Raw genomic sequence first — 10,116 nt, 5'->3', positions numbered from 1 at the left:
GCACCTGCACCCCCGCTGCACCGTGCATGTACCCCCCGCTGCTGCACCCCCGCTGCAGGGGGGCACCCCCCGGTGCCCAGCTGCACTGGAGCACGCCGGGCCTGCCCCGCACGCAGGGCCGCAGCCTCCCGCAGCCAGGGCCGTGCCCGAGGCCACCCTCTGCCTCCCCGTACCCGCCCCGGGCGCAGGAGCTGACGGCGGCTCCCTCCCTTGCACCACCGGCACTTTTATTGCGCGACCGCAGCAGCGGCCGGCGAGGGGCTCCCCGCGGGCCCCCCCAGCCCCACCAGCCTCTCGCTGGCCTCCCAGAGCGCCCGGGCGAGCCGGTCGTCGCGGGCCGGTGGCCACGGCTCCTGCAGGCGACAGTCGGCAAAGTAGCGGCCACTGAAGCGCTCGAGGCCCTCGTGCGTGGCGCAGTGCAGGGAGGTCTGGGCGCCCTCGGCCGCGTCGAGGAAGAAGAGCCAGACCAGCGGGAGGAAGAGCGGCTTCAGCCAGAGCGGCACGTGGCGGAAGAGCTCCGTGTTGACGAACCCTGGGGCGAAGGGAAGCGGCCATGTTGCACCCCGGCTCCCGGCGGGGATGGGCCCAAGCGGGAGCCGGTGGCTCTGGTGCAAGAAATGGAAGCGGCGGTGTCAGGGTGGCTTTTGCACGTGGCCGCTCGCGGGGGTGCTGCCCGTGGCCCGTGTGGCCAGTGGCTCAGTGATCCGTGCAAGAAGGATGCTCTGTGCAAGGGTGCGCTGTGCCAAGGGGTGCTTCGTGCAAAGGGCCACGCCGTGCACGGGGACACTGTGCACAGGGATGCTTCGTGCAAAGGGCCGCGCCGTGCACAGGGATGTTTCAGGCCCAGGGTGCGCTGCGCGCAAAGTGCATCGTGCAAAGGGACACGGTGCGAAGTTTGCACCGTGCAAACAGATGCTGCGTGCAAAAGCTTGCTCTGCGCAAAGGGAGACGCCGTGCAAAGGATGCCTCGTGCAAGGAGACGCTCCACGTGCAGGAGTTCTCTGTGCAAAGGCTGCACCGTATAAAAATCAGGCCGTGCAGCGGCAGCCCCGTGCGCAGGGCTGCTCCCTGCAAAGCATGCACCATGCAGAGGACACCCCCCCCCCCCCAAAAAAGAGACCCCACCCCGTCCCACCGTCCCCAGCTCTGCGTCCCTACCTGGGTGCACAGCGTAGCACGTCACCTGGGTGCCCTGCAGTCGCGTGGCCAGCTCGCGGGCGTGCAGCACGTTGGCCAACTTGCTGTCGCAGTAGTCCTGAAAGGTCGACAGCCACCCGGAGGGGGGGTGGCCCAGGGTGTCGAGGTGCAGGCGGCCGGCGCAGTGGGCGCGGGAGGCGACGATGACCACGCGGCTCGGGGCGCAGCTCTGCAGCCGCTCCAGCAGCAGTTGGGTGAGCAGGAAATGGCCCAAGTGGTTCACCTGGAAGGGGAGGCTGAAGCCGTCCTCCGTCGTGCCCCCGGCGCTCACCCCTGCAAAGGAGGCAATGGTGGCCCACGGTGGGTGCCCCAGGGGGTGCAAGGAGGGGGGACATTGGGGGTCCCGGGTGCTCACCCGCGTTGTTGACGAGGAGGTGCAGGTGGGGCTCCTGGCGGAGGAAGGCGCTGGCGAAGGCGCGCACGGAGCGCAGGCTGGCCAGGTCCAGCTGCATGAACCGCACCTCGGCGTTCCCCGTCTCCTGCGGGCACAGCACAGCCTGGGGCAGGGCCCCGGGGTGGGGGGCACCCTGCCTGGGGTGGGGGATGGATCCAGGCAGGGGCCGGGGGGGGGGGTGTGCTCTGGGAGCTGGATCTGGTGAGGGTGAGGGGGGCTGCGCTGTGCTGGGGGTGCCCATGCCTCAGGGTGCCCAGGGGTGCTTGGGTATGTCCCATGGGGGTGTCCCAAGGGTGCCCCCGGGGTGCACCATGGGGTGTCCTGGGTGGTGCCCTGGGGGTGACCAGGGGTGTCCTGGGGGTCTCCCAAGTGTGCCCATGGGGGTGTCCTGGGGGTGCCCATGTGATGCCCAGGGATGTCGTGTGGGGGTGCCTGGAGGTGTGCTGGGGGTGCCCGGGGGTGTCCTGGGGGTCTACTGAGGGTACCCATAGGGGTGTCCTGGGGGTGCCCACACAGTGCCCAGGGATGTCCCAATGGGGTGTCTCAAGGGTGCCCCCGGGGTGCTGGGGGGGGTGTTTTGGAGGTGTGCTGGGGGTGCCCAGGGATGTCCCATGGGGGTGTCTCAAGGGTGCCCCCGGGGTGCACCATGGGGTGTCCCATGGAGTGTCCTGGGTGGTGCCCTGGGGGTGACCAGGGGTGTCCTGGGGGTGCCCATGTGATGCTCAGGGATGTCGTGTAGGGGTGCCTGGAGGTGTGCTGGGGGTGCCCGGGGGTGTCCTGGGGGTCTACTGAGGGTACCCATAGGAGTGTCCTGGGGGTGGCCAGGGATGTCCCAATGGGGTGTCTCAAGGGTGCCCCCGGGGTGCTGAAGGGGGGTGTTTTGGAGGTGTCCTGGGGGTGCCCAGGGATGTCCCATGGGGGTGTCTCAAGGGTGTCCCCAGGGTGCTGGGGGGTGTGTTTTGGCGGTGTCCTGGGGGTGCCCACGGATGTCCCAATGGGGTGTCTCAAGGGCGCCCCCGGGGTGCTGAGGGGGGGTGTTTTGGCGGTGTCCTGGGGGTGCCCAGGGATGTCCCATAGGGGTGTCTCAAGGGTGCCCCCGGGGTGCTGGGGGGGGTGTTTTGGCGGTGTCCTGGGGGTGCCCACGCGGTGCCCAGGGATGTCCCACGAGGGTGCCCGCGGGTCCCCTGGGGGGGGGGGGTGGCGGCGCGGCGGCGCTCACCGTGCGGATGCGGCGGGCGGCGGCCTCCCCCCGCGGGACGCTGCGGGCCGCCAGGACGACGCGGGCCCCGCCGCGGGCCAGCTCCAGCGCCGTGGCCAGCCCGATGCCGCCGCTTCCCCCTGCGGAGCGGAGCCGTGAGCGCGGGGCCCGCCGTTCCCGGGGCCGGGCCGTTCCCGTTCCCGGGCCCGCCGTTCCCGGCGCTCACCCGTAACGATGGCGGTGCGACCGCGCAGCGCGGGGCGGACGGGGGGCGGCGGGGCGCGGCGCAGCCCGTGGCGGAGCAGCGTGTAGAGGGCCAGCAGCAGCCCGGTGCCCAGCAGCACCCACCCCATCCCGCCGCCACACCGGCACCGCCGCCTCCGTGTCCCGCCCCGCGCCCCGCCCCCCGCAGGGCGGGAAGAATAGACGGGGCGGGGGGGGAAGGGAGGCCGCGCCGCTCCTTTCGCAACCGAAGCGCGGGGTTATGGGACCGGAGCGCAGCGGTTTGCGGGGGGGGGGGGGGGAAGGTTCGCCGAGGGCTTTGTTTGAGGACGAGATGGATTCGTGGCCCCGGGTGGGAGCAGAGAGACGGGGAGAGGGCGAGGAGCGGCTCCCCGCAGCCTCCCGCCGCCCAGCCCGAGCCCCCGGAGCGGTGGGCGCTGCGGGAGAGGGCGGGGGGCCAGGCCCCCCCTTTCGTGCCCAGAGGCGGTAGATGCCCCAGCCCCTGGGAGCGTTCGAGGTCAGGTTGGACTTGAGCGAGCTGAAGATGCTTCTGGACCAGGAGACCTTCGAGGTCCCCTCCAACCCAACCCAACCCAACCCAACCCAACCCAACCCAACCCAACCCAACCCAACCCAACCCAACCCAACCCTGATGTCCTCAGTCCCCGCCATCCTGGACCACCAGCATCCTCCCACGACCCTCCCCGCGGGGCTGCCTCCAGCCAGGCACAGCCCCTTCCTCCTCTTCTGCGGTCAGACACTGGGGGGGTGCGGGGAAAGCTCCAGGTTGTGGTGACAAGAGTTCAGACAGACAGTCAGAAAACAGAATGTGAAGTATTTTTTTTTTATATACAGAATACAGGAAAGTTTCTGTAAAGTCTAAAACGTTACAATTACTATGTACAGTGGAACTAGCTGTTCTGCTGCGGGGAGGTGGCATATAAACAAAAGAGACAGACAGGTTACGACAAACGATCTGCTACAATAGACAATTTGAGGAACGTCATACCACATGTAGCACTGTACACAGCTTTAAAACATTGAAAAATGCCATCACTGATGTATTTACACGGAATCCAACACTTTTCCTTATCTGAAATAAAAATAGGATGGACACCAGGAAAAGAACTCATTTCTCACTGCCCATAATACACAGTAGCTACTTGTAGTGCAACCATAGCAGGGAGGGATGGGAAAAATAACTGTGGGAAGAAGAGCGCTTCTTTACATTAAATAAAACAATGATATTGTATAGATTTGCTGTATGAAAACTGTATTTCTCTTTTAATATAAAACTATTGTCACTGGCACAAAATAGAACAAGTTTCTGATTATTTTACAACTGCATGGGAACTATCTGTCAGAGAGAGTCCTCGAGTCAGACAGCGGTCGCCCCTCGCTCTGACACGTCCTGCTCTCACTGCAGTTTTCCTTTTAAAATGAAATGTATAGTACAAATATATGTGCAAATGCCCCTAAAACTTGAGCAAAAAAGAAAAATTAAAAAAAGTTAAACGTTCTTCATTTCATGCAAACGGCGTGTGAACAGTCTCTGGGCCGACACAGAAAAATCCCACCTCGGTTTGTACATTTTTGCATTGCAAGAGTCTGAGGGCGTTTTCCTTACTCCAAAAGCTCTCTTCCTAAAATTCCTAGGGAACTGAGTTGGACCGCAGCACGGGCACCTGGTGGGGTTTGAGAGAAAGCTTCTCCTCCAAGTCCATGTCTTGTACTAAGGCAGTGTCCCCCTTGGGCTGTTTGGTCGCAAATTCGGTAATGCTGAAAACAAACTGCAGGCAGCCCAGCTTGATGTAACTGCCGTGGTGGAGCAGGGCTGTCCCCTCCCAGCCAGCCCCGCTGCCCCCTATTAAGCTGGAGCTGCTGGCTTTGCAGTTACAGGGTTTCCGATGCTGCCCTTGCGCCTGTGAATTCATCACAGCAGCTTCTTCATGCGGCTCCTCTTCTTGTTTTCTGCTTTTATGTCGTTCTGGATAAGAAAGAAAGAAAAAAACCCAACATGTAAGGTTTGGGCAGGCCAGCAGCAGCTTGTTCGCATCAACAGGGGCTACTGCTGAGGTGCCTCTGGGGTAAGACCCTCCAGCCAGGAGGCATTTCCGTGAGCAGCTCATCAAAGGGAAACGTGAATCTCCCCACAGCCCCGGAGAGGCAGAGGCGCTCGCACATCTATTCTGGCAGCCAAAAAAAAATCCATAGGAAGCCGATCAGGTGGAGAGCAGGAGTAAGCCATGCGGGGATGGGGTACCCCTAGCACAGCCCAGATCGCTTACTCACAGCCTGGGAGGGGAGGACGTGCGTGGGGAAACCCTCAGTCCAGCTCTGAACCGGAGCTGATGTCAGGCAGGGCTGGAGCTTGGTTAACCCCAGCACCAGAGGCAGGAGCGGGGTTAACAGCAAAGCACTCCCCAGGCCAAGAGGAAGGTCTTGTGCAACCCAGAGAGGCTCCCCTTTGGGCCAGGGGTGCGCCAGCCGCTGCAGGACGAGGGGCATCGACAAGGAATCGATGTGCACCCGCTCCTGTCCCCCCTCCGCTCGCTCCCTGTGGTGTGACGTGGGGCTGGCGCCACCTCAACACTCACTTATCACACTCTGCACTTTGGCAACAATACTGCTGGGAGGAGTGGGCGTCATCTTCTCCGAGAAGTCACACGAATACAGAACGTTGTCCACGGTCGTCCCATGCTCACTGTAGTTCAACAGCTCGTAATGTTTCGTATTCTGAGGAAAAAAAAAAAAAAAAGAAGGGAAGAGGAGGGAATCAGGACATCAAGTGTCAGAAGGGCTTCTGCCTGTATACCCCTTTTGGAGCACTGAAACACAACCCCTCCCTCCCTACTGATATTGATGGATAAGTAAGAGAATTTAGATATCCTCCAGCTTCAGAGACCACCAACCTGACCCCTGTGCGTGGCTCACGCTCACAGAACAGCCGGCTTTCCAGCAAGAGCTGCTTCCCTGCAGGGAAGGATGGCCAAAGCAGCTCTGAAGAGAAGTGGGGTCTACCTGCTGCACTTGGACAGAGATCTTCCAGAAACGGGGATTCAAGCCAATTCTCACAAAGCGAACACGCCATTTTAACAGGCGCACTAGATGCAAACTTAGCCCAAGACCTGTGCCCAGCAGGGAAGAGAGGTGCTCTGGAAAGCAGACACGAGATGGCAAGAGGGATGCCAGCGTGCTGCAGCAGCCACAAGAGAGAGACAGACAGTCTGGGATTTACAGGCCTTTTGCAGGCGCTGTAACGCCAGGAGACGTTATCGTGACACGGAGCGTTACACAAGCAGCGTCACGCTCAGCTGAGCTTTGCAGAGGATGTTGACAGAGTGGAGGAGATTTCAGGTTAGCTCACAGGAATCATCCGAGGGCTGAAGACCTTGTCCTCCAGGGACTACAGAGCTTTAATCAAGTTACAAAAACTCCCCATGCGCAGGGCAGTGAATTTTCAAGCGACCTGCTAGACTGCAGAGACCAAGGCCAAGCATGAGCTGCCAAAGGCCAGAAGCAGAAGGAGCAGGCAGAGCTAAGGAGGAGGAGTTCTCCCTCTAGAGCGGCCCCAGCCATAGAAGGCCTGCTGGAGTATGGAAGAAGTTCAGTGCCTAGAGCCTGATTTAGGATTGACCACTGTGAGGAGATGCTTCAACACAGATTTAAGGTCTGGATCCCATTACTGAGTGTGTTCTGTAGCTTGTAGTGCACTGGAGGAACAGCTCAAGCTGGCTCTGGGTTAATCCTGGATCCTGCTCAGTAGCTGGTTGACAAATGGTGATACAAAAGACTCTATCTTGCTTCAAAGACTGTTTCCATGCTAAGAGACATCTCCAGCAGCGCTTTTATTGGCAGACCCGCCAGTCTATTTACTGCAAGAACAAACTAATCTCTGGACTGTAGTTAAGGAGCAACTGTAGACCTCGGTTTGTGCCGAGAGCCCAACTGCAATTTTAGTTAAATAAATAATTGACACAGAGCACTGTGGATAGCACAAACGCTTTGCTCCACCATCACACCTGAAAACAAGAGACTCGGAGCAGTTCCCTGTTTTGTTCCAGCTGAGGTTTGATGTCGACAGGTAAAGTTTAGCTTTTTATTAACGAAGCGGCCAGATCAAAAGGTATCGAAGCGTTTCTACGACTTTTTCTTTCCCTAGACACCAGCAGTGACAGTGCTTACTTGTGGTCAGTCTTTGTCCACAAGCAGTTAGCTCAGAGAAATCATGCTGGCAGAGCTCTGTGCTTCAGAAAAGGGTTTGACAGAAAACGCTGACGCAGCCTTCACTGGAGTGAAACCATTCACAGCCCTGGCTCTTACTTTGTAGTCCACAAAGGAGCACCACACAAAGACAACCTGCTGCCTGCATCTCCAGCTTCCACTGCCATGCATGCCAAATAATAAAAATTAAAAAAAAAAAAACCCACCCCACTCCAAAACGCCCCCACTGAGGCACTCACCTCATCGTAGAATATGCAGGCATGTTTGCCAGACACATAGTTACAGTGACCATAGCTTGTAAGGCACACATCCATATCAGCTCCTGTCAACGGGGAGGATAAAACAGGCTGAGTTCATTTCAGAAAAAAAAAAACTGTCAGGCAGCAGAGAACAACAGACAGAATTAAACTTCAATTAGCAAAACAACAGGGGAGCAACTGCCTTTGTCCTCGCTCCCAGGACTGCATGAATAATGCTTCGATAAGCCACCGAACAAAGTTTCAGTGGGGGGAGGGAAGGCCGGCAGCTCCATGAAGGTTGAAGAGCATTTCACAGTGACTGGGTCTATCCCGAGCGCCAGAAGACTCTAAGCAGAGAGAAATGAACCCTGAAAGCAAGCCGTGACTCTTCTCTCCATCAGTCAGGCATTACATCTCCAGGACAGCCACTCTGCTGATCTCGATACCAGCCAGGTTACAAAAGTACAACCCCACAAAGACTCAAGTGGACGGGGAATTTCCACGTTTCTTGTTAGCAAAGCAGCCCAGTACACAATGGGTCTGTTTTTCTTCGACACCCACTTGGCAAACACCTATTGGGGAGGGTCAGGGAGAACCACCCTGATTCGGAGAGGTCAGGGCACGGAAAAGCTACTCACCTGTCCCAATGTAGAGGGTTCGATAGCACATATTGACTGCCCCCCCCAAGCCCATCAGAGGATAGAACACCGCCCGGGCTTGCACTTCCTTTCTTTGCGCTGCAAGATAAAAAGAAATTAACTTGAACAATGTTATCAACTACGAAGGCTGCTTGACCCCAGCGTCCCCAGCGCTAGGCTCTCCAGAAAGCACAGATCGTAAGGAGGATGCAGTCAGCTTTGGCCTCAACTCCAGTTCCCAAGCCTCTAGGAATGATTGTGCATGGAACATCTTTTTGCCAGTCATCAGAGAAAATTGCTCTCTGCAGTAGCCCACACAAGCCGTGCAACTAGGGGAACGTTAAAACCGAGTGTGCACCGTGGAGCCACACTGAGGAAAACAGAAGCCTCCTACCACCAGCTTCTTTCTTAATCTCTCCCACTTTGGGTAATCAAAGAGCTGAGTCTTGCTGTCAAAGTGCCACTTAAAAAAAAAAAAAAAAAAATGGTGCTGGTGAACGTCACCAACTTAACAGATGTGGTTTCACTTCTTGCAGGAAACACACAGGGGTTAAACAGGGCTTATCCGGGGACCAACCCAGCGCCCAGGACAGGATGATTTACGCCCAGGACAGGATGATTTACGAGTGGACTCCTCAGGTCGGCCCCTACGGCACTCTGGACAACAGCCGCTCCAGGGCTGAGCCTCCAGAGCAGCTCCCTGGCAGCCAAGTCCAAATCACACGTTCTCACATGCCCACATTGACTGGACAGAAAAATCATCTCCTGTGGAACAGATCTCAAACCCTGGACCACACAGGCCTAGCCAGGATTTCCGCAGCTGTCTTTGGAAGATAAGCTGCTTATACAGAGTTTAGGCCTCTCCTGATACCACATCTGCACGACAGTTTTATACCAAGAGTGTGAAAGCAGAGACCAGGACACGAGGATTACGAGAGATTGCTTGCAGAGCCCACCTACGTCAGGAGCAGCGGCCACACTGACGTGCAGGTCCCCACCCCTCCCCAGCCGCCCTGCACAAGCCCTTTCAGCGGTCTGGCTCTGCTGCCTCAACAGGGCTCGCTAAAGGCTTTGGATCTAATATTTCATCAGCAAGGCTAAACAGGCAGCTAGATGCATCACTCCTGCCCAAAAAGGGTGATGGGTTAAGACCGCATCGATCTGCCTTCGGAAAGGCAGGCTGCTGAAGATTTCCAGAACTCGCCTGTTCGGAGCCGCGCAGGAAAGCGGCTCATCTCACAGCCTGGTGCCGTGTCCTACAGCAGTGCTCCAAAGAAGATTGACAAAGCATTCAGGGAATGCTGGGATGCTGCAGCAGCAAGCGAGCAGGCAAGCACAGTTTCAGAAGAAGGTTACCGACTGCTAGCAGACTTCCAAAGATCTTGAATATTTTACCCCCAGGCCTAGCAGAGGGGGAGCAGACAACTGCTCCCATCACCAGGCTGTCCAGTTAGGGCTTGAAAGCAGATTGAATGGACTGGCTGCGTGCAGAGGAACATGAAGCCATGCTCGCCCTGCACATTTAGGTGTTAGCATGCCGAGACCAGTGACCATACACAAAGCCAACGCTGAACTTGGGAATCTGGAGATTTCCAACAGAAGGGCAAGTCGTTTTCCATTGTTTGCATTAGTCGCATTTAGCATTGCGGCTTGACAGTGGCATCATTCTGAACAGGCAGTGACAAAGTCACACATCTATTCTGTGCCCCAGTTCCTCCTGTTTGGTGCTTGTCTCACAAGCAACTTCTCCAGAAAGAGAGAGCAGGAATTCAGGTATTTCTCTTACCCATCTCAAAGGTGAGGGGAAAAAACAAAAGCAGCTGAACCCTCCCATCTCTTGCTAATTCTAAGATGACTAAAACACAGCTTCACTAAAGATTTCCAGCAGAAAAATCAGAAGTTACTGAAGGTATTTCCATTGCCATAATTTGTAAATAATTAAGTAGAGGGACCTGAAGGAGTTTCTGGCCAGTGGATATCCAGAGCATGGGGACGAGAGGAGAG

At 57.5% G+C, this 10,116-nt stretch overlaps 2 protein-coding genes across 4 annotated transcripts in view; both read right to left on the bottom strand.

Moving 5' to 3' along the window:
• Window positions 1-227: 227 nt before the first annotated feature.
• DHRS13 (dehydrogenase/reductase 13) lies at window positions 228-3,142 on the bottom strand. The gene is made up of 5 exons (XM_086475023.1): window positions 3,016-3,142; window positions 2,811-2,929; window positions 1,553-1,676; window positions 1,159-1,470; window positions 228-532 (listed from the first exon to the last, which is right to left on the bottom strand). The coding sequence occupies exons 1-5, from the start codon at window positions 3,140-3,142 to the stop codon at window positions 228-230; spliced, it is 987 nt and encodes a 328-aa protein (XP_086331149.1).
• A 699-nt stretch (window positions 3,143-3,841) lies between these two features.
• Window positions 3,842-10,116, bottom strand: part of PHF12 (PHD finger protein 12) — a 32,530-nt gene continuing 26,255 nt past the window's right edge. For 2 of the 3 annotated variants that reach the window (XM_086475068.1, XM_086475067.1), the window contains 4 exons: window positions 8,113-8,211; window positions 7,475-7,557; window positions 5,609-5,747; window positions 3,842-4,998 (listed from right to left, as the gene is read on the bottom strand). In XM_086475068.1, coding sequence (XP_086331194.1) covers window positions 4,664-4,998; window positions 5,609-5,747; window positions 7,475-7,557; window positions 8,113-8,211 — 656 coding nt within the window. In that variant the 3' untranslated portion in view covers window positions 3,842-4,663. The remainder of the gene's footprint in view (window positions 4,999-5,608; window positions 5,748-7,474; window positions 7,558-8,112; window positions 8,212-10,116) is intronic. The other variant, XM_086475069.1, reaches the window with a different exon arrangement.

This window comes from Leptosomus discolor, chromosome 18 (assembly GCF_034619465.1).
Source record: "Leptosomus discolor isolate bLepDis1 chromosome 18, bLepDis1.hap2, whole genome shotgun sequence".
In the NCBI taxonomy this organism is placed as follows: domain Eukaryota; kingdom Metazoa; phylum Chordata; class Aves; order Leptosomiformes; family Leptosomidae; genus Leptosomus; species Leptosomus discolor.
The sequence above is the reverse complement of the archived record's forward strand: the minus strand, read 5'-3'. Positions and strand labels throughout refer to the sequence as shown.